This window comes from Tenrec ecaudatus, chromosome 12, assembly GCF_050624435.1.
Source record: "Tenrec ecaudatus isolate mTenEca1 chromosome 12, mTenEca1.hap1, whole genome shotgun sequence".
Taxonomy (NCBI): domain Eukaryota; kingdom Metazoa; phylum Chordata; class Mammalia; order Afrosoricida; family Tenrecidae; genus Tenrec; species Tenrec ecaudatus.
In genome coordinates, this window is record NC_134541.1 from 288,291 (window position 1) to 312,902 (window position 24,612).

Below are 24,612 nucleotides of genomic sequence, written 5' to 3' on the forward strand. Positions count from 1 at the left end.
GATGTTACAAAACAACTTGCTGCTGGTATCCATACAATCTAGCAGACATTACATCTAAGCAATTTACAGTGACAGGTATGACATCACCTGGTGATCAAAGTTGATGATAAGCATGCTGGGGACCTCTGTGTGGCCTCTGGGTGGCAGCCTGTGGTGCCATGAGTGGCCACCGGGGGTGACACTAGCCCCGTGGTCCCACTGCCTTTTCCTTCCTCAAGGTTGACCTCAGGCCCTCCCGCCTGGAACAGGCTCAGCAGGCTGGCTCAGGGGCCAGCAAGCAAGAAGCATTGTGTTTTGGGGGCCGTTTGGATTGGGGGTGCCCTCTCACTGCTGGTCACAATAACTAATAAGTGAACACAAGGCAGGGGGCTGGGTGTGTGCACAACCCGGATGTGTGCCCGTGTGTGCTATGTACCTGTCTGTGTAAACTTCAGTCTGCCTCCCAACCTGACTTTCGAGCTGCCCCCCTATTGTGCCGTAGACTAATTCAGAAGAAAACAACAGGGTCACACCAGCAGGGATCTGGGAACCTAAGAGTGGGCTGGGCTGGCCCTGCTGCTGCTGAAAACTGGGTGGCCTAAGGGCCTTGCCAGCGGCTAAACCAAGGACCTCTTCTCTAGGCTTGCTGGCACTGGCCCAAGTGGAGATGTACCTGCACCAGGTGTGTTCATGCAGGCAAGCTTGGGCCTTGGCTGGCCTGCCCCTCCACCTCTCAGCATCCAGAGTGCCATGGAGAGGGACCCCCCAAAGGCTGAGCAGTGTTTCTCAGCAGGAGGTTCTCATCCCAGGAGACCTGGCATTCTGGTGTCTTCCTTGCCCTGAGCCGTGGCACAGCAGCCTCCTTGGCCTTGGCCCTGCCGGGGTGGGGGCCCCTCTGGAGTCTGCAGGCCTGGGTAACTCTCACAGTGGCAGATGAGCACTTTCCCTGCCTGAGTCTTTGTGATGTGGTCCTGCCCTGGGCCCTTAGTTACCTTCTGTACTAAGCACAGCCCCGAGAGTTCAAGGCTGTGCCTCCCCTGCCCAAGGCCCCCAAAGGTGACCCCACATGTCCTAGCCGGGCCCTGGCACTACTTTGGGGACCCAGGAAGAGCTAGGGGCAGCGCCTGGTTCTCATGCACAGCCCTCTCCAAGGTGGCCAAGGACCAGAAGCCCTCCCACGCAGCGGCGCGGGCGGAACGGGGGCAGCTCCACGCACCACCCGCCCCTTACTCCCCTCCTCCCCCTCAGCGGCGTCACAGGGGTTAACGGGGGGTGGGGCGAGGCGGCGGGCGGAGCGGCGCGGCGCGGGCACTGTGCCCAGCCGCGCGCGGAGCGAGCGAGGTGGCCGCAGCGTCCCCGGCGGCCCGGGCGCGGGCAGAAGCGCGGTGCCGCCGCCGCCCGTCCCGGCCATGCTGCTCGCTGGCGGAGGGTCTGGGCGCCGGCCCCCGCCGCGCGCCGCGCGCCGCCCCTGCTGAGCGCGCCCGCCGGGCCGCCGGCCACCATGGTGCAGAAGTCGCGCAACGGCGGCGTGTACCCCGGCCCGGGTGGGGAGAAGAAGCTGAAGGTGGGCTTCGTGGGGCTGGACCCCGGCGCGGCCGACTCCACGCGGGACGGCGCGCTGCTCATCGCGGGCTCCGAGGCCTGCAAGCGCGGCAGCATCCGGAGCAAGCCGCGCGCGCCCGGCGCCGGGAAGCCCCCCAAGCGCAACGCCTTTTACCGCAAGCTGCAGAATTTTCTCTACAACGTGTTGGAGCGGCCGCGCGGCTGGGCGTTCATTTACCACGCCTACGTGTGAGCTGCGGGCCGGGCGGGGGCTAGGGGGTCAGGCCCCCGCGCGGGGTGGGCGGTGGGCCAGCTACGTCCTGGGGCCCGGGGCCACGGCTGCCCCGCGCTTGCCCACGGGGGTCGGGGGGCGTCGTCGCTGCTGTAGCTTCTGGTGGCCGCTTGCTCCAGGCAGGACCCCCGGGGTCCGGGCCGGGCCTGCGGGCCTAGCGGAGGGGGCTGCATGGTGACCGCGTGCCAATGACGGCGGCGCCCTCAAGAACTGGCTATCACGGGCGTTTCGATCGGGGTGGGGTCCCTGTCCCCTCCCCCGCTGTGCGGCCTGGCAGGTTGCATCAACCCCTCCCCCGCAGGATGGGGAAGTAGGTGCGGGAGGCGCCCCAGCCCCCTCTCAGCGGAGCCGCCCCTCCCCACGCCTCTGCGGAACAAAGGGCCAGCGAGGAGGAAGGTGGGCGCTGCCGGGGCTGCACTCCCTGTCCCCTGCTTTCTCACGCCCACCCCCCCAACCTCTAGCTCTGCCCCGCTCTCCGCCTGAGGCTGGCTTGCTGATGGGGGAGGGGTCCGAACATTACCCCTCCCCCAGGCCGAGGGCACCTGACTATCTCCTGTGGCCCTTGGGTGCCCCCTCCCCAGCACAGAGCCAGGCAGCAGGTGTATAGACACTGGCCCCCTTCGTGTGGCCTCCTACCTGGTCCAGGCAGGCCCCTGCATGAACCCCTGCTCCGAATGTCCTAGAGTGAGTGGGCTGGTGAGTGGGCGTCTGTGTGCTGGCATGCACGGAGGGTGTGTGAGCAGGTGTGTGCAGTATGCATTGGGCAGTACAGCCTGAGTGCCAGCGCAGGCCGAGACCACCAGGCTGGCCCAGGGACTCTGAGCCCCACTCAGCCATTTTGTAAGGCAGAGGCATTTTGGGATGGGAGCAAGGAGCAAGGAGCAAGGAGCAAGGAGCGGATTCTGGGAAAGCTCTGTAACCAAGGTTCAGCCTGGGGGGGTGGGGGGGGAAGCATGTCCCTGCAAGGGTGCTTGCGTGGGCGTGAGCCTGTGGGAACAAGGGTGTGTGTGCGAGGGTGCCTGTGGGTGCTCATGGTGAGCATGTGTGTATCTGTATGTATGTTTATGCGTGTGAGTGGGCATGTGTGTGCGTGTGTACATGTGTGAGCATGTACGTATAGGTGTGTGTCTGTGAGCAGGCATGTGTATATGTATGTGAGCATGTATAGAGGTGTGTAAGCCATGTATATAGGTGTGTAAGCAGGTGTGTGAGTGGGCATGTGTATATGTGTGTGAGCATGTATAGAGGTGTGTAAGCAGGCGTGTGTCTATCCGAGGGTTCCCATGGGTGTCTGAGGGTGTCTGAGTGGTCCTGCCTTTGCGAATGTTACCTTTGCTCTCAGGCCCTGCATAGGCTGTCTGTGGATGAGTTAGGGAAGGTCCTTCGGAAACCAGGCCCAGCCCCAGTGTGGATGCTGGGCGTGGGTGGGAGGGGAATTGCCAGTGGCCCAGAAGCAGGGTCTCCTGCTAGGCCCCACGTGAGTGGTGTGACAGGGTCTGGCCCCGCGTGAGGCTTGCAGTCCACAGGAAGGTTCTGCAGTGACACAAAGGTCTCCCTCTACGGCCGGAACTGAGCTGTGGTGTGAGCTCTGGCCAGTGGGCTCTGACCACACCTAACCCAGTCCCGCAGCCCCCATGCCCTGTGCCTGCTGCGGGGCCACACTGGTCAGGGTCCTCTTGTGGATCTTGCCTGAGTGGTTGCTGCTTCTGCCCTCTACTTGAAGCTAGGCACCCATTGTCTCCCGGGTGAGCTCTGACTGGTCAGCTTTCTCTGGGGGACGCTCGACTGCCAATCAGACACTCAGGTCCGTCCTGGGATGGCAGCTGGGACGAAGGCCTTCGGCCTCTGGAACCTGTGCTGTTCTGGTTCCTTGGGCACGTGTGGTTCAGACCCTCGAGGGCTGTCAGTTGGGGTTTTTGTTGCTCTCTGTAGACTGGACCCTGCCCGGCTGGCCATTGGGGAGGGCTACAACGTGTGGAGGCTCATTGGCCAGAGGAGGTGGGCACTTTAGTGACAAGTTCCTCCCTCGCTTGGCTGAGTTGGGCAGGAGGAGCAAGAGGAGGGTAGTGGCGGCTGCCAGGATGGCCCCAAACCCTGACATCGGAAGGAGTGCAAGGTGCCTGCCTGCCGCAGGGTGTCCCGGCCCCGGGGCCTTTGGGGAAGCTCCTAGGCATCCCCGGAATTGTCCCTCCCATCCCCTGAGATTTGTCCTGGGATTGTAAAGTCATGTTGACATTCAGGTGCCCACGGACTGGGGTCTCTCTGGGTCAGTGGCTGAAGCTTGAGCACTCCCACCTAGGGGGTGCAGGCAGGATCCAGAGTGGTGGGCGCCCTTATCTCACAGATGAGCTGTGAGGGACGGGAGTGGGGCTGCACCCTGGGAACAAGGGGTGTGCCCGGGGTCCGGTGGGGGGCGGGAGGAGGCTCTGAGTATGTAGGTGAGGAACTGCGTGCTGCATGCACCAGCTGTGGACTGCGTTCTGGCTGGCCACATTCTCCAGAGCACGCCTGCGCTCACTGATGGGGAAACTGAGGCCGGGGCTATCTGAGTGGCCTGTGTTCACAGAAGCAGGGACTCGGCCCCAGGAGCATGCCTCTTGGGCGCAGCCTGCATGCCCTCACAGTACAGGAGCTGCTCTCGTGGCAGGTGGAGACTGCGTGGCCTGCACTGGCCACTGGACTGGGTCCAGAGCTGCTCTGAGCCTCAGCGATTGTGACAGGCACCCAGGGCAGGGCAGGTAATAGGTAGTGGGGGAGGGGCCAGGCTCACGCTCGAGTCTCAGGAGTAGGGTGCCCGGGCCCAGCTTGGTCCTTACTGCTTCATGCAGCTCTGAGGCCCAGGCTGTGGTGGGCAGGTGCACAGCCTCGCCTTGTCCCCACCCTCCGCCCCTCAGCACTATCCCATAGCAAGGGGCATGGGCTGGCCCGTAGTGTCCCTGACACAGGCGGGAGGAGCGGTCACTCTCAGGGCCACCTTCAGCTTCAGTCATGTGGACCGAGCCTCTGGTGTTCCTGGAGCAGCCCGAGTCTGGGTGGGCAGAGGGTGTAGGCTGACTGTCTCCTGGGGAATCCCCAGACTGGTGGTCTCCACAGAACTGTGGCCAGGCTTGACTGAAGCTCCTAGCTCGGTCTCCGACCCTCACCAAATCACTGAGCTGACACACACTGCTCTTGGGGTCTACCAGCCTGTTAAACCTTCCCGGGGTGACTCGGTGCACCCTCCTCCTCCGGACAGGAACACACCCAGCAGTGAGGCGGCGCTCGCCACGGGACAGGTGGGACGAAAGCAGAATGATGTTCTGTTTTGTTAGAACCTGGTTTCTGCAGCTGTTAGGTGCCCAGCAGTTCGGCCCCGCCTCATGGCGGCCTGATGTACGGCAAACAGAAAGAAACACAGCATTTGCCGAGCTGTCCCGAGCCATCGCGGCAGCCCCTGTGTCCGTCAATCTTGTCGAGGGGCTTGCTCTTTCCCACCAAGCATGGGGTCTTCTTCCAGCGTCGGGGCCCTCCTGACCGCACATCCACAGCACGTGAGATGGAGTGCTGCCCGCAGGTCTCACAGGCTTGTCCCTGCTGGTCAGCACCCCAGTGGAAGGTGCCTTTCACCTCCAGCCCTATTTGCCGCAGCGCGGCTTCCCAGGCATCGGGGCGGTCTGGCGCACCGAGCTATCATGGGGATACCCTTGCTTTCCAGCACTGGATAGGGGTCTCCATGGAGGACGTTGCTGGGTCACCTGCCTGCTGCTTCCACGAGGGTTGATTGTGGATCCCAGCAAGCAAAATGGTGTCCTTGACCACTTCCGTCTCAAATCTGTAGGCCCGGTGGTGGGATGCTTGTCTCTAATCCCTGGGGAGGCTGCATTCCACCCTCTTCATCAGGTAGGCTTCAAGTCCTCTTTAGTGTCAGCAAGCAAGGCCGTGCCCTCTGCACGTCATAGGAGCGCTGGACTGAGGCCTCCTCCCGTCCTGCGTCAGTGATTCTCTTCAGATCGCCCAGTGTGGACAGACTGAGTGTTGTGAGAGGGCACCACCCTGACACACCACCTCTCCTGGTGTCCAGTTCTGGGCTGGCCCCTCGCCCTGTGTGGACGATGTCACTTGGTCTAGGTTGAGCACAGGGCCTAGCCAAGCATTCCAACTGGTCCTGCCAGGTCCTCAGCTGAGGTCACCTTGGCCTGCTGGCTGGCCAGAGGGTCCAGGGTCAGAGGCTGCCACGAAGGTGGCTCCCAGCTCCATCTCCCACAAGGTGGGAAAGCCCATCTCTGATTAAGAAATCGCTGGACCCTAGAGCATGCTGGGAGAAGGCTTGGCCATATCTGTGTCTGTTCTGTTACAAGGCTACTGGGGCAGGTGGTCTGCAGGACCGTCAGCACTGGTTTCATGAGGGCACCAGGGAGGGTCCTGGAGTGGCTGTGCCCCCTCTTCAGTAGGACACACTCAGATGGAGTCACGAGTCTGCGCTCCAGTGGGCCCAGGCTGCAGTGGGCATGCAGGCTGACCAAGTGTCGTGAGTGGGTCTTCCTGCAGACGGACAGCATTTTCAGAGACCTGATTTCCAAGCAGAGGCCATAGGCTCAGGGTGAGGCCATGAGCAACGCACCCCCCCCCCCCAGCCCCTGGCCCAGCAAATCCAGTGCTGACGGCACTCCCAGGAAACTCTCCGACCCCGGGTTTCATCCAGGCCTTAGCCCACAGACTGGGAATAACCTTGGGTGAGCTGCTGTCCAGGGGGAAGCGAGGGCCTGGCCCTTGGGCTTGTTGGATGGGAGGTAGCTGTGGGCGGTGAGGGCTGGCCCTTCCCATTGAGGGAGGGCCTCGTGGTCAATGGGGGTGAGGGCAGTTGCACACTGAGTGTGCAGCACACCTCAGGTAGAGGGCTTGGAGAGGTGGGTAAGAGAGCTGGCAGCAGGCGTCAACTTGGGGCAGGGACACCATGGTGCAGGGGGCAGGGCCGTCACACGCCAGGGGCTGGGTAGAGTCCCCTGTTGGTCTCCTTGTTCCGCTGCATCTGTTAACATTTCTCTGCTGTGACGTCTCCCGTCCTCTCCCTATCTGCTGTTACAGCGCTGCCTTCTGGGTCTAGAAGGTTCTCAGGGCAGAAAGCCTGGGTCCACAAGACATGCTCCGCTCCTGTCTCTGCTTCTTGGTGGTCTTGAGGTCCCCCTGACACCTCTGGGCATGGGAAAATGGACCACTTCCTTCACCAAGGTTCCACCACCTTGTTAGCACAGACCCACCCCCACAAGGTGCTATGCACTTAATTCGCATGACTCCCAAACGGTCCCATCCTCTTGGTGGACAAAAACCACCTTGTTTGCATCGTCCCATCCAGTTGTTTGGTGGGAGTTTTAAGTGATCTGCCCATGCTGGGGACGTCTTCCTGTCTGGCCGGCTGGCTCCTGCCTGCTCCCAGTGTCCTGGGTGTGTGCAGATAGAAGCAATCATGGCTTGAGAGCAGCAGCCTTTGCAGCATGTCTAGGCTGTGCTAGCCTGACCCCAGGATCCTTGGAGACTATCTGGTCCCGTTGCAGCCCCAGTGGAAGACTTGCTCAAGCGGGGGTGCCCTGTGCTTCCCCGGAGTTTGTTGGCAGCTCAGGCAGCTGCCCTGCTTTGTTGCGGGGTGGGGTGTGTGTGCATGCTGTCCCCTGGGGCCCCTGAGCAGTTCCTCTCACAGAAACCAAAGCCACAGAGTTGGAGCCTGTACCGTTACGCTCGGCTGTGGTGGTGATGAAACATCAGAGCCCCTAGTGCAGCAGTGCTCAACCTGGGGGGTGCAGCCCCTTTGGGGGTCAAATGGCCCTTTCACAGGGCTCGTCTGATTCATCACAGTAGCAAAATGACAGTGATGAAGTAGCAATGAAAATAATTTTGTGGTTGGGGGGTCACCACCACATGAGGAGCTGTGTGAAAGGGTTGAGGCATGAGGAAGGTTGAGGACCACTGCTCTAGAGGTTCCCTCTGCCTGCCCCTGGCCCTGCCCCTGCCCCTGCCCCACCGTGCATCCAATTCCTGCCTGTGCGGGGCTTTGAGCAAGGTGACCCTTCCACAGCTCTCCTCTGCTTGGAGGCTGACTGCTCCTGTCTCTCTCGGTGGTGGTCAGCGGTCCAGGGGCTGGTCTCTCTTAGGCCCTGCTGCTGATCCCGGGAGGAAGCAGAGGGCTGGCTGGGTTTCTTCACTGGTCTCCTCTCTGTTGATGGTGGGATAGACAATGCGTCTAACTCCTCCAGAGGAAGGAGGGCTGAAGGGTTGGCTTCACCGGGTTTGTGGCCTCTCCCTGTAGGAGGAGCCCCTGCGGGGCTGGGGGACTGTTTGGAAGGAGCGTGCCTGGTGCCTCAGAAGGCCTGCCAGGGGCCTCCGGCCACTTCCGGTCTGCAGCCCAGTGGCACCCCTACAACCAACCCTCTAGCACCTCCACTCCCCGATCAGGACCCTGCCCCTCTAGCCCCACCCCCTGTGCCCCCTGCCATTGCCATCTCCACTCCCTGTTCTGCACACTTCATGGACGTGGGCGGGCGGGCTGGAGGGTGGAGTGGCAAGGCTCACAGGCCAGTCCACCCAGTAGCTTCTCAGAACTTCGCCCCGTTTATGGCCTAATAATGCTCCAGCTGAGGGGTGGGCCATCCTGTCCTGACCTCCACACATGGGTGGCCTCCGGGTCAGACGGCCCCACACTCACAGTCGCAGGCAGAGCCTCCGTCTGTTGCCAGGCAGCAGCACCACTGTAAGACCACCCACCTCTACCACACAGGTGGGGACCTGCCCACAGCCATGGTGCAGCTCAGGGAAGGCCTAGCCCCCGCTGTGGCCCCTCGGAGAAGCTGCCTGGAGCACCTGCTCCACTGCCCAAGGTGGGCAGGGTGGTCTGGGCCTCCAGCTGGTCTCCAGCAGGTCGTGATGGGGCTGTGAGTGCTTGGCCAGCGGCCAGGCCTCAGCTCAGACAGCCATCTCCGAGTGCTCCAGGGAGGGTCCCGGCCACCGTGCTGGTTACTGGGCTTGAGTGAGATTGGGATTTTGTGGTTTGGTTTTGGGATTAGTGAGAATAATTTTGTAAAAGTTAATGGTTCCAGAAAATTCTGAAGGGTGCCACCAGAAACACATGCTCCCACAGGGCCCTTGACTTGTGATGCCGGCTGGCTGGCCGGCCAGCACCTCCGCCTGCCACAGGCCGGTGCTCTCCTAGGGCTACTGGGCCTGCACTATTCAAGGTCCCCTCCTGGCCCAGGCTGAGGGCTACTTCTAGTCCAGTCTGGTCTGCCCCTGGGAGGGAGGGTTTGTCCCCACTAATCCCCCCGCGCCCCCCTCTCTGTGGCATGCAGCCCTGACCTAAACTAGTCACCCCAGTGCTCCTGAGGGGCACTTGTTCGGGCACAGAAGGGGCCCTTCATGGGCAAGGAACCCTGAGGCGGGCTCCACTTAGGATCCTTAGGTCCTGGAGGACAGCGGAGAAGCTTCTGGAAGTACAGATGGAGGCAGCACAGTCCAGGAGGGTGGGAGTGGGAGGAGCACCCCTCGAGCTCATTCTGTGCCCTGCACTCAGCTCCAGGCAGGGCTGCAGGCAGTTGTTGAGGTCCCCAGAGAGTGGCCGGGCAGCAGCTTCAGGGCGAGGGTCCCAGAGAGTGGCCGGGCAGCAGCAGCAGGATGAAGGCAGGGGCCACTGGGGCATAGCTGTGCTCACCAAGGACACTGCCCTGGGGTGGCTCACTTCTGGTTTTGCTGTCTCCCACCCAGAAGAGGGACGTCAGGGAAAAAGGGTGCTTTGAAGATGAATCCCAGGAAGGGAGTGGGATACAGGAGTCTGTAATGATTGTAATGATCAAGTTGAGTGCCCTTTTCCTTCTCTCTCCTTCCACAGTGGAAGCAAGACTCACACATGCACGTGACATGCACAGGCACATACAGAAACATGGCAGCACATCCCGGCACACAGACACACCACACACACATAGAGACATGCTCACTCACACAGGCACACTCCCTCACACTGGCCCATCGTACAAGATCAGATTATGCCTGTGGGCAGTATGCCTGTGGTCCTGGCATGGGTCTCCCAGACCTCTCCCAGCCCATGTTGTGCCTGTTTCCACGTGGGTGCACATGCTTGTGCGCACCTCAGCAGTGAGCCCAGCACATGTGCTCTTTGTACCTCGTCTGGTGCGTCCCCAAGGCCGCCGAGCCTAAGTGGATGGAGGCTGGGGCAGGACTCTCGGCCAGCTCCCTGGACACGATGTTGGGGTCTCGGATTCTGCACCCCAGCAGCAGTGAGCACCCTGGGCATGCATCTCCCCACCCACCTCTGGAGGGTGCACCCTGGAAGCCAGGACTTACTGTGAACATTTTCTTATCCCAAATGCCATTTGTCTTCCTTTCAAATATGCAGAGACGTTCTTGTGTCCCATGACTACCAAATAGAACGGGTTCCAGCTGAGTGGTTGGCACTGCCGCTTGGGGGGGTGGGGGTGGGTGTGCTGGAGTGATCCAGAGGGGCTTCAGAAACAGACCCATGCGTCAGCTTGGCTGACAGGCAGGGACGCAAACGTTTCTAATTGCCGGAGAGGGGACTGAGTCATTCAATAATGACTGGAAGGGGCTGCTGGCCACATCAGTTTGGAAGTCTATAGATTGGAGGGATGTTTTGATAGAAGCCCCCAAGCGCTTAAGGTGGGGTCTCAGTGACCCTACTGTCACTTCTCACAGCTCAGAGGGTACCGGACCGGGCCTAAGGCCAAGGGTATCCAGCTCCCGGAGGACAGAAGGGTGAGCAGGGCCATGAGGACAGAGGGCTGAGGACCGCTTCCAGGGTGCTGGCCTTGGTGCTGAAGAAGAGCCTGTGGCCTAGACTGTAGTCTGTTTCCCGTCTTAGGTTGGCGTCTGCGCCCAAGAAGGGGAGCTTGCCCAGGGCTGCCCGTCTGTAGGAAAGGGGCTGGTGCTGGGGACCCCACTCATGGGTGACCACGGTCTGTTGGGGCAAAGGCTCCTGGAACCTTGTTCTGTCTCTCTTCCAGGCCCAGGTGTTGGCTCTGGGCACAACTCTTCCCACCCCTTCACCACCCCCACAGCCTGTGGCGGCCCTCCCCCTGCCTGCAGCTTAATTAGCTGAGAGCTTAACTGATGGCCTGTGGAAGGAAACCCAGCTCCCTGGCCTGCAGTGAGCAGCAGGCTGCTCCTAGACCTGTCTCCTCCTGGTCTCCCAAGGGCGCACTGTCACCATGGGCTTCTTACTCTGACCGCGGGCTAGCACAGCCGACGCAGGGGGCTCCCAAAGCAATGGAGTCCTGCCCTCACCCCATCCCCTCCGACATCTCCCCGAGGCCCTGGGGGCGCAAACGGGCAACTCAGCAGCTGCGACCCACAGGGTGTGGCTGAGTCCATTCAAGGTGAGGCCAGCTGCAGAGACCCGGCTCTGCCTGGAATCAGGGCCACTGGGAGTCGGGGTCACTACATAGCTGCTGGCTGACTGCTCCTCCACAGCCCTCTGCGTTTCCTGCCAGGCTGACACGCAGGCTTTCTGTTAGCACAGTGGCGTGGGAATGGCTCATGGCGAGATGTGTCTTGGCCTGTCCCACCCCCTGGGGTCATGATCTCTGTCCATTCTTCATGTGGACAGTGTGTCTGTCCCCACCTTCTGGGACCAGGATCTCTGTCCATTAGGCACAGTGGGTCTGTCTCCACCATCTGAGGTAATGATCTGCAGATCCCCTGTGGCCACTGCCTATCCCCTGCATGGGCAGCGACTCTGTCCCCACTGTCTGGGGTTATGGTCACTATCTATGCCCCGTGTGGACAGTGGGTTGCTGACATGTCTTGGTCATGTATTCAGGGCCGCAGTAAACCAAGAGGCACTAAGGGTCGAGTACCCAGAGTACACTGTTGGACAGGTGCAAGAGGTATTGGAGTCTTGGTTGATGAAGGACACCCAGGTGTTGAGAGGAGAGTCCCAGGTGAGGTGTGGGGCTGCGAGATAACGGTCACAGATGTTGCTGAGGGGACCTGAGGTGTGCCTGAGCACTCAGGTAGGCTGCTGGCTATGCTTCGTGTCTGCAGTAGCACCTGTGGCTGCTGGGACAGGTGGCTGCCTGAGAGCAGGAGAGCCAATGTGGGCCCCAGGCCTCAGGGGACTCAAGCAGGAGGTGAAGTCAGGTGAGTCTCGGAATGGCCCTTCCTCGGGGGAGAGGGGGTGCTGTCTCCAGGCCCTCAGGGGCCCTCTTGGTTGCATCTTGAACTCAACCCTCCAGGGGTGTGCCCACAGCTGAGGGGCATGTTGAGGGCCGGCAGAGGTGGCGGCGGCCTGTGCACTTTGATTCATGTCAGTGGTTTGGGAGTGGTGTGTGGGAAGGGGAGAAGGGATGTGGAGGAGTGGGTAACGGTGGTTCCAGACATTTCTGTAGTCCCCTACCTTGAAGAGAGCCTCCCACCAAGGCTGCTGGGAGACCCCGTTCTCTGGGGCCCCTGGGCAGCAGCAGACATCAAGGAGTCTCAGAAAGTGTTTTGCCCTGAGTATTGAGAGGGGCACGCTGGTGGACCAGGGAGACAGGCTAGGTGGCCTGCCAGGGAGGGAGAGGCCTCCAGACGCCAGGCATGGACTCTGGCCTTGTGAGGGCGGGCACTTGCTTTGTGGCAGTGTATGTGTGGCAGGGTCTGTGTACTTACGGAATCACCCCACCTCACCCCACCCCCACCGCCTGCCCAGTTACCTCATTCCCCTCCTTGGATTGGGAGCCTGCTTGGATTGGGAACCTGCCAGGCCCTTGGGAGGGTGGGGTGGGGCCAACAGGAGGCAGGCCTCTTTGGGCCCAGGCATCAGGGCGGGGCTGGAGCCGATGTTCCCAAAGGGGGCTGTGTGCTGGCCCCCCAGCCTGGCGGGGACACGGGAGGTGTCCCTGCAACCAGATCTACGCCTGGGGCGGCCGTCACAGGCAGCAGATTAGCAGTGGCAGTGTGCAGGGATCGGCAGTCTATTAGAGCTGCGCGATTGGATTATAGGGCAGTGTTAGTGGACAAGCGGCGGAGGCGTCTCCAGGGAGCAGAGGGATCTGCGGGGGCCCCAGCACCACGGGGCTCAGGGCGGCTGGCTGCACCAAGACCCCTGGGGAGACTGGGCTTTTGCAGCCCTGCGACCTATCCCCTAGAGGCCTGACCAGGCTGCCCCAGCAGACTGGTGCCCTGTGGGTGCCCTTGGGAGGGACGCTCCAGGTCAGGGGGCCCCTCTGGGATCTCCTGTCCAGCTCAGCCTGAGATGGGGAGCCTTGAGGGAGCGCTGACGGCACCCTTCCATTTCTCCCACACCTGCCACTAATTATGTAAACCGATGAAGAGCCCCCAGCCATCTCCCGGGGGCGGGGGTTAATGGGAGTCAGCTCTTGGGAGCAGGGACGCAGAGGACGGCGCATTGGGCAGTGACTTGGCCCCCTCCTGGCACCGCCCCTCTGGCCACGCCCCACCGACCTGCCCCTTTCCCTTCCTTGAGCACGCCTCCCCTCCGCCCCCACCCACCCCCCCTGCGGCAGCTTTGCCGGTTTTCCAGAAAGAACAGGATGATTCCGCTTCCTTCAGATTGAGGAAGGCCGGGAAGTCGGGGTGGGGAGAACCGGAAGCCGGCCAGCGCCACACAGGAGGGGGTGATGGGGCACCGATGCCCGCATACGCGTGGGGGCACACACACGTGGGGGGCACTGGAGCGTGCACACGCACGTGCACGCCTCCTGTATTGCAGAGACTGCTGAGGTCGTCGGGGGTGGTCCCGCCCGCTCTCCCCGCCCCCCACCAGGCCCAAACCAGCGTCCTCCCACAGAGCCCCTCTTGCTAGCTCGGCCAGGCAGCCGCCCCCTCTGCAGGAACATGTTCCAGAAGGGGGTCCCGCCTCTGCTCAGAGGCCCCTCCCCACAACCCCTGAAGCCCCTCCTGCTGGAGGTGTCGGTCCTCAGACTCCTTTTACGACTGGGGGCTCTCCGAGGGCATGGATTTTAAGGGACATCAGGGAGTGGGGACCCCTCCCATGTGACAAGGTCCCCAGGGGCAGGGGTGCCCCATGTTTCCTTGGTAACTACTGCCAGCGTCTACCCCGGGGTTACACAAAATTACCCCTGGCTCGTCCCCCTCCCTGCAGGCCCTGCTGGAACAGAGGCGTGGCCACCTTGGCCAGAGCTTCCTGGGGGCTGGTTCTTTAACGGGGTTGGAGGGATGCTGGCATCGCAACCCATTTTGAAGAGCCTGCCACTAAGGCAGGACTTCCGGGACGCCTCCCCACTCCTCCAGGCCCTGCACGGCCAGGTTTGGAGCAGAAGCTTCTGTAACTATGGATCTTGGCAGCTCTGGGGAGAGGGGTGCAGGAGCTGTTTGGGTGTGTTCCCAGCACGCAGCGCTCCCACGCCTGGTGCCCTCTTCCAAGAGGCTCCAGAGGGAGGGAGGAGAACCCTTCTGATCTCAGCTGCCCACTTGTGCAGCTGTCAGATCCGGAGCCCAGGGTGTTGGGACTGAGACGCACCCGCACCATGACTGGCATGCCCAGGGTGTTGAGCCAGGTGGCCCCACCTCCTGGACCCTGCAACTCTGGCCTGATGCCTGCGGGTGCCTAGGACTCTGCATCCCGAGGGACAGGCCCATGGTCAGGTGCTGCCAGCCCTCCCAGGTGACAGGGCCACCTCAGGAGGAGAGCAGAACCCTTAGCAAGCCTTGATTTCTCCACCTTTGCAGTGGACGATGGTTCCAGGGTGTGGCTTTGCTGGGGCACGGTGGCCTCTGGCTATACAGGAAAACACCCTGATCACTACAATCCTTTCTGACTCAGGGCTTCCGAAACCGAATCTCATAAGAGCCTCATCTTTCGCCCAAGGAGCAGTTGGTGGGTCTGAACCTCTGACCTTGTGTTTAGCAGCCCAGGTCTTGTCTCCCAGCCAATACCTCCAGCACTCCTTCCTCGAGGGAGGGGCCTGGAGCGAGGTGTTTTCTCCTCTGCCTGGCTTATTGGCTATCTGACTGAGGGGGAAGAGAACTAGACTAAGATTCCCTCTTGGGTTTTTTGGCAAGATGTCCCTGAGTGGCCAGGTGGGGCTGTAGGCTCACCTGCTGGGGCTCTGAGGGCCCTTGCAGATCTACTCTCTAGCTGCCTGCCCCGCTGCCCCCAACCGATACACACACTCCCCCCCGGACTCACACAATTATACTCACACACACATATACACATTTACACACATGTACTTCACACATATGCACACACCTATACACACATTCACACACACACTCATACACAGATACACTCGCACACTTCACAAACCTACACACTCACTTCACACATACATTCCCATACTCACATATTCATTCATTCACTCACACATACACATGCACTTATACATACACTCACACACACCTCCCCTTCCTCCTGTGTTGGCCATAGCATCACACACACACACACACACACACCCTGTGTGTCCGTCACACTCCCTTCTCTGCACCGGCCCCCCCAGGCAGTGCCATCTGTAGCCATCTGTTCCCAAACTTCACAAACAAATCTCCTCACTGGGGCGGGGCTGCAGGGGGGTGGATCCCAGAGCTGGGTCCCTGGTGGGGCTCTGGTTCAGGGAGGGGGTCACCTGAGCTGAGATGTCTTGCTGGCCTGGCTGCTGGCCTAACTTGTTCCTGACCTGCTGGCGTGGCCTGTTCAGCACAGGCTGTTGTGGTAGGGGACGGGGGCGCAGGGGGGCACTGCGTGTCAGGACATTATGGCCTGAGGGCTTCCAGAAAGTTCTGAGATGTGGTCAGAGTCCCCAGAAGTAGGGCTGAGTGGGTCACTGAGGGTCACTGGGTCCTTTTCTCTTGGAGGCATGTGAACCCCGTCTTCCACTGGTGGTAACAGTGCCAGATACCGCCTAGCCTCAGCCCTCACCGATCGCTCCCGTTCTGCAGTCTGGGCAAAGTATACCTCTGCCAGCTTCCAGAACTTTCTCTTCTGTCTGCTTGGAACACCCTCCTCACCCATCTCTCCAGATGGTCTCCATTCTGCAAAACCCAGCCTTGTGGACATACCTCAGGGACACCCCATACCCTGTCTCCCATGCTCATCACATGTGGCAAGCTGGCCTGTCCCCTCCTGAGGCAATGGCTGCCTTCTTCCCTCCAAAGCTGGTGGCCCCCTGGTGCCCACACCCAGGGCCTGGCCCCAACCTGCAGGGGCCCTGCCTCTGTTTCCGGTTCATCCACCAACCTGTGTGTGCTTCCCCAATCACCAAGTCAAGAGAAGACACCCCCACAGAGACAGAGAATTGTCATCTGAGGCCCAGGGGGCCCCCAGACAGTATTTTCCCAGGACTCAGATAATTGAGTAAATTGGCTAATGAGCAAAGGAAATTAATTGCGGTTTTGAAATAGCATGTTTCCCAGTGCCGTCTGCTAGGGCGGAGGGGTTGTATCCACCCTCAGGGACCACATCCAGCTCTGAGGACCTGGCCGGCCAGCCCAGTCTGCTGGGTCCCATGCTTCCCCTGGGGTGCCACTGGGGTGTGAGGGGGAGAGTGCTGCTTTGGAGTCTCTTCAGGGGCTGCCTGGGGTAATAGAGGGGTCAGCAGAGTTGGGGGGTGCAAGCAGCAGGGCAACTACAATAGGGAGGTGCATCCTTGGGGGACCTCGTTCTGCCCCCTGCCGCTCCCTCTCTCCCTCTTGATGCCCCTCTGCAGCCCTGACACACTTACTGTCCAACCCTTGCCCACTTGGGCCCTGGCCTGGCCGCCACAGCAGCCACGCTCTGGGCAGCGGTCTGGCGGTCTGAGGCCTGGGGGTGGGGCCCGGGGGTGGGGACTGTGGCTGGGCATGGAAAGAGCTCAGTATGAGGTCGTGGTTTCTTTAAAATTGATCTGGATGTTCCTGCGGAACCGCTGAATCAGCATGTCCATCCCAGGCTGCTGCCCAGTGGCCTCAGGCCTCACCGTTTTCTCCGGGCCCCAGTGATGGCCCTTCCTGCCCAGGAGGAAGTGTTCTTACACCCTGCCCTGCAGGGACAGTTGCCTCTTAGAAAAAGGTCGTGGGTCAGGAAGCCTGTCAGGATGGAGCCTTGGGCACAGGTGGGAATGGCATTGGGGGGAGGGGGGAGGGGTGCGCTATGTGGCTACGTGGCTATGACGCCATCACGCCCCACCTGGAAAACTGCACGGAGTAATTCGTCTTGCTGGAGGCTCCAAGGGACCCAATTCAAGCTCAGAAATGAGAGGAAAACTCCAATGCTACCTCTGCCTTTCCCTGCCGTGTGAACTGTCCCTCAGTGTGACCAAGTAGGTGGGAGCTCTTGGTCTACAAGCGTCTCTAAAGGTTTTCCACGCAAGCCATGAAGGTGGTGCCATTGGACACCCAAACCAGGAGGGAGGTGATACCGCTAGCCGGTCGCCCGTCTGCAGAGCTAGGAGCAAACATGCAAGCATGACACACCCCCTGGTGGAGAAGAGGGGGTCCTGCAGAAACAGTCTGAATCCTGGGTCCTCCAGCATCAGCTCCAACCTACAGGAGTGCAGGGACAGAGCCTGCCGACAGCGGCGCCAGAGGATCACCTCTGGGGACCCAGGAGCTTGCACTCAGCTATCCCAGGACACCCCAGAGAACAGAGGACATGGTGACAGCCGTCCCAGACAACCTTGGGACAGAGGACTCAGTGACAGTCGTCCTGGACACCCCCAAGAACAGAGAGGTCGCGGGAGAGTTAGGGACACACCACCATGCTACTTGGGGGCCTTGATGCTGACGGAGCAGAAACCCCGTGGGTCTACGCTCTGGTCACGTGCAGGAGTGGGGTGAGGTGGTGCTGTGGGTCTAGAGAACCTTCACATCTGAGTCCCAGGTGGTGCAAAGGGCACAGGGGCGAGCAGGTTGCCCCCGGCCCTAGTGCCACCACACCCCATTGTCCTGTGGGGGCTTGACCCCAGCGCGGGGGTTTCCTGGTTAGAAGCAAGGCTGGGGCACCAGACAGGGACAGGGAAGGGACCTGGGCTGGACCCAGGCAATGGAGAGGGATCACAGATGGAGGGTACGTGCCCTCAGGGCACAGGCATCCCCGGGTGGCTGGACTCGGAGCTGCCTAGAGTGAGACCAGCAGAGACCTGAGGGGCGGTCTGTCTCTCTCCGGGGGCTTCGCGAACCCGTGTCTGGACAGGAGGCAGGGTGGTGCCAGGAGAGACCGGCAGTTTCTGTTCCCACCAGCTACCGCAGAGCTCTGCTCTTCGCGGCGCAGGGGCGGGGAGGGGACGGCTCCGGGAGGCTGGGCCCCGCCCCCTGCCGGCTGACCCCACCCCTCCCCCAGGTTCCTGCTGGTCTTCTCCTGCCTGGTCCTCTCCGTGTTCTCCACCATCAAGGAGTACGAGAAGAGCTCCGAGGGCGCCCTCTACATCCTGGTGAGCTGCGCGCGCGCATACACATGCACACGCGCGCAGTCACACGTGCAGGCACGAACAGACATGCACGCACACGCACAGGCATACAAACTGCCTTCACTGCTCCTGGCTGCTCATTCGGCGGCCTCCTCTGCCCTGCCCCTTCCTCGGCCGCGGCTGTGCTCCGGGGCAGGACCCCTTGCATCCCTGCCACAGCACGTACCCCCATCCTTGACCTGGGTGACGTCTCAGGGTCCTTCAGCCCATACCTGCCCGACCCCTCCCACTCACAGCCCCAGGTTATACTCCACCCTGCTTTCCGCTGACTCACTGGAGCCCCCCAGGCTCCCAAGGTGGACCCAGCTGCTCCTCCCCTTACATTCCTGGGCACGCCCCTTGGGGGCGGTTCTGGGGGAGGGGCGGCTGGATCAGCTGGGGTCACCCGAGGCACCCAGCCCAGCCCAGTCCCACCAGGTCCGTGATCAGAGTGATCCCCCTGCAGGAAATTGTCACCATCGTCGTGTTCGGCGTGGAGTACTTGGTGCGCATCTGGGCGGCTGGCTGCTGCTGCCGCTACCGCGGCTGGCGTGGGCGCCTCAAGTTCGCTAGGAAGCCCTTCTGCGTGATAGGCAAGCCTGGGCTTGGGATGCGGGAGCGGGCGGGGAGAGCTGGGGTGGGGCCACTCCTGGGTGGGAGAGGGGGCACGGGCACCTAACACGAGGCACGGGGAGCTGGGGCAGGGCGGGACCACTGCGGGTGGGGGAAGGATGGACAAGGCAGCAGGAGCAGCAGTCTTGTCAGCGACCCGATGGCCCGCGCACATTTCTGTCAGGCGCGTCTAGCCGGTACCCCACACCGCCCCTCCCCCAGGACCCCGGCCCCCACCCACGAGCCCCTCCGTGTTCCACAGACATCATGGTTTTGATCGCCTCCATCGCGGTGCTAGCTGCTGGCTCCCAGGGCAACGTCTTCGCCACGTCAGCGCTGCGCAGCCTGCGCTTCCTGCAGATCCTGCGGATGATCCGCATGGACCGCAGGGGCGGCACCTGGAAGCTGCTGGGCTCGGTGGTCTACGCCCACAGCAAGGTGAGAGTGCGGAGACCCCCCAGCAGGCGGGAGTCCAGGCGCCTCCTCTCACCTGTCCCAGACTGGGGCCACTTGCCCCAGTTTGGTACTCAGGCTCCTGGGGCATGACTGAAGGATGCGACTGGGTCTTTGCCCTTTTGTTCAGTGGACCAGCCTCGCTGCTGCTGCACACACCACTGTCACCAGAAGGAAGCCCCCCTCCTGCCCAGGCCCCTTGAGATGGCCTGCTCCTGGGTGGCCTGACTTGCTTAAACAGCTTTCTCCTTTCCTCCCACCCCTTCCCCAGCCCCTGGGCTCGAGGCCCCCTCGAGGTGGATGTGGTGGTGGGGAGGGTTGGTGGGTGGGCAGATGGATTCCTCCTCCCAGCTCACCCAGGTTCCAGCCTTGGGGGGAGTCTGTGACCTAACAGCTGGTGGGCCACCAGTCACTGTCTGCAGCCTGCCACAGTCCCGGCCTGGGCTCTACATTATCGCTAAGCTTGGAGCTAAGGGGCTAGTGGGATCGCCAAACCAGCAGCAGTTCTAGCTCTGAGCCCCGTGACTCCTGCGCACAGGCCAGGGGCAACTCTTGGCACCCCCTGAGGCCCACCCCTGAGCCTGACCCCCTTCCTGAGGCTGGTGAAGGGTCTCTGCTGACCTGGGAGCCTCAGGCCTCCAGCTCAGTGACTCGGTCCATCTGGCCCACAGGAGCTGGTTACTGCCTGGTACATTGGCTTCCTCTGCCTCATCCTGGCCTCTTTCCTGGTGTACCTGGCCGAGAAGGGCGAGAATGACCACTTTGACACCTACGCGGACGCACTCTGGTGGGGCCTGGTGAGTCCTCGCCATGTCACCTGGAACATTTCACCCCCAACACTAACACGCGGGCTCCTACCTCCACCTTGTACCCGGAAGCAGAAGCACTTCCCTGCTGGCAGGGATGCTCCTTGGGACAGAGTGACCAGTGAGGATGTGGAGGTGCAGATGTGGAGGGATCTAGCTGAGTGGCCTGCCCTCTCCTGAGTCCCTGTGGGCGAATCCCTCCCTAACCCCCCCACTACCAGCTCTTCTTGTGGGCTATCCCCAGTGGGCAGAGCTGTCCCCCGTGGGCGGACCCCTCTCCTGGGGAGGGGCTGTCCTTGTGGGCGGAGCTCTCCTGGGGCGGGGCTGTCCCCCATGGGTGGAGCCCTCTCCAGGTTCTGGATTCAGCAGCCCAGCTCTGAGCTCTGGGGTCTGCAGAAAGTGTGATGCGAACACTGACGCCTTTGTTTGTTTGTTTTTAAATGCCTGCCTAGGTATTTGAGATGCATTTGGCCTGTACAGGAAAGCAGGCCCCTATCCCTCCCGTGGAGCCAGTACCATTTAACCCCCACCCCTGTCTCCAGGAGGCCCTCTCCTATCCGTAATTCCACTGCTGGAGAAGAAGCTAAGCCAAGACCACTGGCTCTTCAGAGCGTCCCCCTATATCCTCAGAACATTCCGGCACTCTCACAGGGCAGACTGTCACCATTTCACTGTGGCCACTTCCTGCTGGTCTCTTGTCATGTCTGGCCACCTGGTGTGGCTCTGTGAGCCATGCTCCCTGGTTCCCCCCGCCCCTCTGACCTGGGTTTCCAGGCTACCTCTCTAGGCCATCTGTCCCTCTGCTTACCACACCCCTAACCGGGCACTTTCACTCCACCCCCCCCACCCCGTACAGTCTGGGTTTAACTGCTCATGGATCGGTGCCTCCACAGCCTGAGCCCTGAGAGGTGGGATCTCCATCGCTCCACCAGTCTGTAGGGGCTGCAGGACCTGCACCTGTCTCGATTACATGGGCAGAAGTTCTGAATCACCCCAGGCTGGGATGGGGGAGGGGCTCTGGGACAATTGCAGGGGTGACTATGGCCTCCAGGGCTGGGGGTGGCCTCCTGTCCATCCTGCTCCAGGTGACCCTGCCCTCACCTGCTTGGCCCTCAGGGTTAGAGGGTGGGGTGCCCAGCAGGTGCTCCTGTGTGCCACTTTGAGTGGTGCTGTGGGGTAACCCACTGACCGGAGTCTGCTGTCCTCAGATCACCCTGACAACCATCGGCTACGGGGACAAGTACCCCCAGACCTGGAATGGGAGGCTTCTGGCAGCCACGTTCACCCTCATCGGTGTCTCCTTCTTCGCTCTCCCTGCGGTGAGCCCCCACACGCTTAGGCGGGGCTGCAGGTTGGGTGGTCTGGGTGGTCCCCAGGGGGGTCTTTCTGTCTCTGAGCAGAGCAAAAGCCATGCTGGCCATCAGTCCTATAGAGACAGGAGACACAGCCCAGGGGACAGAGATGCCCTGGGAGTTGGGGACTAGAGGGTCTCCAACATGTCATCCTGATGAGTTTGGGGGTGTGGCCCCAGGACACTGGCTGACCTTGATGACTTGCAGGGCATCTTGGGCTCTGGCTTTGCCCTGAAGGTCCAGGAGCAGCACCGGCAGAAGCACTTTGAGAAGCGGCGGAACCCCGCGGCCGGCCTGATTCAGGTCAGTCCAGAGAGGTCTGTAGGTGCCGTTTCAAGTGGGGGTCCCAGGTCTGTAACCCCACTATCCCCCCAAGGGCAGGGCAGGGCAGGGTAATGAGGGTGACAGAGCATGGACACCTCCAAGAAAAGAGAAGTAGACCCCATAGGGGTGTTTAGGGGCCATCACTGTTGGGGAATGGAGCCACACAGCCCATCTCTCAACCATCCCAGGGAGTGTCCCCAGCCACCCTCCCAGCAGCAAGTGCCCCAGCTGTTCTTCCAGCAGTTGGCCATCGCCCAAAGTTGCTCAGCTCTGGTCAGTCAGGCTGGCTCCTCAGTGAGCGCCCAGAGGTGTACCACACCCAGTGGCCTCCTGCTCCATGGGACACCCCACCTGCTCGCATTGCCTTGCCCACTGCACAGTTTCAGCCGATCGGGTTCTTCTGTGGCGTTTCTCTCTCTGGCTCCTGGGTCTAAGAGGTTCTCAGCTCAGGGACCTCAGCCCGGAGGCCATCTTCTGCTCCCAACACTTCTTCCTGCCTTGAAGATTGCTCCCTCCCTTTCAACCTAGTGTGCTGGCAAGACGGACCAATCCCTTCACTAGGGTTCCATTTGCCTTATCTGCATTTGCATTAGGAGTAGCCCTCCAGTCCTTTTGTTGGCACCTTGTTTGCCCACTCGAACCCAGTTATCTGTTGAGAGTCAAGACAATGCTGACTGGGAAAAGCCTTCGGAAAGTGACCCATTGCACTGCATGGAGGTGTGCCATTTGACCTGCGCCTGAGCCATGGGTGCTGTACCCCCAGATCACCTGAGCCATGGGTGCTGAACTCCCAGATCACCTGAGCTATGGGTGCTGTACCCCCAAGATCACCTGCACCATGGGACTGGGGCTGTCCACCCCACAAGCTCCCCTGAGCCACACAGGCCAGCACCATCATGTCCCTAGCTCCTGATCTGTCCAGCTGGGGGCACCAACGCTCTGGACGTCTCCTTTGCGGAGGCAGAGGTGTGTCGGGACGGGTGCATGAGTCCTAACATCACACTAACACAAAGGAGGGGCTCGGACCCATGGTCCCAACGGTTGACTTGTGCAGCAATCAGAAGGACAAAGGCAGCCAGCCGGGTGCACAGCCTCCAGCCCTGCCCGCTCCTCTGCCAGCGCTGGTCCTGTTCCCAGAGACAGCCCTGACCTCAGCCACCTGGGGCTCAGAGAGGATTCTCAGCCTCCTTGGGCAAGGCCTCTGTAGTGCTGGGTCCAAGGGTCCTCCTGGCCTTTGACGGTCACTTCCCCTGGCAAGCCTGGGTCAGGAGCCATGCTGGCCAGGAACCCAGACTTGCCACTGGGTGGGGCTGGAGGGGTGAAGAGACCAGGAGTCCCAGGCTCCAAGGTAAGTCCTGTGTCACCGTTGGCCCTGGTAGGGGGACCTCCCACCTGAAGCCCTGGAACCACCAGCCAGAGGAGGCCTGCTCAGGCGTGCCAAGGGCCCCCACGAGGCTGGGCGCAGATGTTGGTGTGGTCTCTGTGGGGGCACCTCACTGCTAACTGTCTCTAAGCGGAGCCCAGATGCTGGCTTTCCTGGACTCAGCTGTGCTCCAGGAACCAGGGACAGCGCCCTAATAGAAGCCTGGTGGGGTGTCTCCAAATGAGCCACGAGACAGACACAGACAGACTGCCTATGGGAATGGGAAGGAGGAGCCTGCAGGTGTGACGGGAAGGAACTGGACAGTCCTCAGGTATCCGTTGGGGTGGGGCCTGGCTGCCCACGTCCCCTCCCTTGGTGGGGGTGCTTTTCTTCCCCAGGATCCAGTGCTTGCACCTGCCTCCGCAGGAGCTCCACACAAAGCGACTGGCAAGACAAGCAGCAGGACGTCGCCTGATGACAAAAGGGACGCTCTTGGGAAGACATCATAATCCCAAACTTATACTGTGGAACAAGAGAGCTCCACAGCTGGCAGAACCGAGGGAGAAAGAGTTTAGCAGTGTTTGAGGGAGATGCCACACCCCTCCATCCACATGAGACACACAGACGAGGAAGACTCACGTCCAACTAAACTAACCAGACCTGACAGGCATGCCAAGAACATGCCACCTGGCAGCAGAGTACTTGCTGGTGTCAGCGCCCTGGCTGGCTCTTCCAGGCGCTCCACGTGTGGGCCACTTTCAAAGACGGCGCCACACTGCATTCCTCCGGCCCAGTGGGATGAACCCGGAAGGCAGCACAGATGGAGGCCTGGACGATTCACAGACACTCAGACGGAGAACAGCCTCCCCTAAACAGCTCACAGGCCAAATACAAAATTACAAACGGAATAAGAAAAACACGGCGACACGAGTTAAAAGCACGATGCGGCAGGATTCTCGAAGAAACAGCTCCCTGTGGGCGCCTGTGTGAAAGAAGGGGGGCTGCAAATGAGCTACTGAACTATGCACCTGGAGAAGCTGGAAAGAGAAGGCAGCCAGAGCTAAATCTGGCAGGAGGGAGGAAGCCAGGCCTGGAGCAGAGGACAGAAGAGCAGGTTGACAACCTCCGGAGTGGTTCTCTGTGCAAAGACCAACGCATCTGACACAGCTCTGGCCAAGCTGCTTCAGACTCACAAGCCCCTTTTATGCATCCATGTGGACACAGTAGGACTGTCCCCTTGGTTTTCCGAGGCTGTATATCTTTATGGGAGCAAACAGCTTCATCTTTCTTTCTTGGGGCTGCTAGTGGACTCAAACTGCTGACCTGTGGTTCCAAGGTCCACCCACTGTGGCACCAGGGCTCCTTTGAGAATAAACTAAAACTAAGCTCACTGCCCTGGAGCTGATTCTGACCCATAGCGACCCTACAGGACAGGGCTTCTGAGGCTGTAACTCTTTGTGGGACTAGAAAGCCTCCTCTTTCTTTTGTGGAGCAGCTGGTGGACTTG

At 61.1% G+C, this 24,612-nt stretch overlaps 1 protein-coding gene across 7 annotated transcripts in view; it reads left to right on the forward strand.

Moving 5' to 3' along the window:
• The first annotated feature begins 1,480 nt into the window (after window positions 1-1,480).
• The window catches only part of KCNQ2 (potassium voltage-gated channel subfamily Q member 2), a 43,689-nt gene continuing 20,557 nt past the window's right edge, over window positions 1,481-24,612 (forward strand). For all 7 annotated transcript variants that reach the window (XM_075527704.1, XM_075527703.1, XM_075527708.1 and 4 more), the window contains exons 1-7: window positions 1,481-1,770; window positions 18,090-18,180; window positions 18,662-18,788; window positions 19,070-19,245; window positions 19,932-20,057; window positions 21,275-21,385; window positions 21,626-21,721. In XM_075527704.1, coding sequence (XP_075383819.1) covers window positions 1,481-1,770; window positions 18,090-18,180; window positions 18,662-18,788; window positions 19,070-19,245; window positions 19,932-20,057; window positions 21,275-21,385; window positions 21,626-21,721 — 1,017 coding nt within the window. The remainder of the gene's footprint in view (window positions 1,771-18,089; window positions 18,181-18,661; window positions 18,789-19,069; window positions 19,246-19,931; window positions 20,058-21,274; window positions 21,386-21,625; window positions 21,722-24,612) is intronic.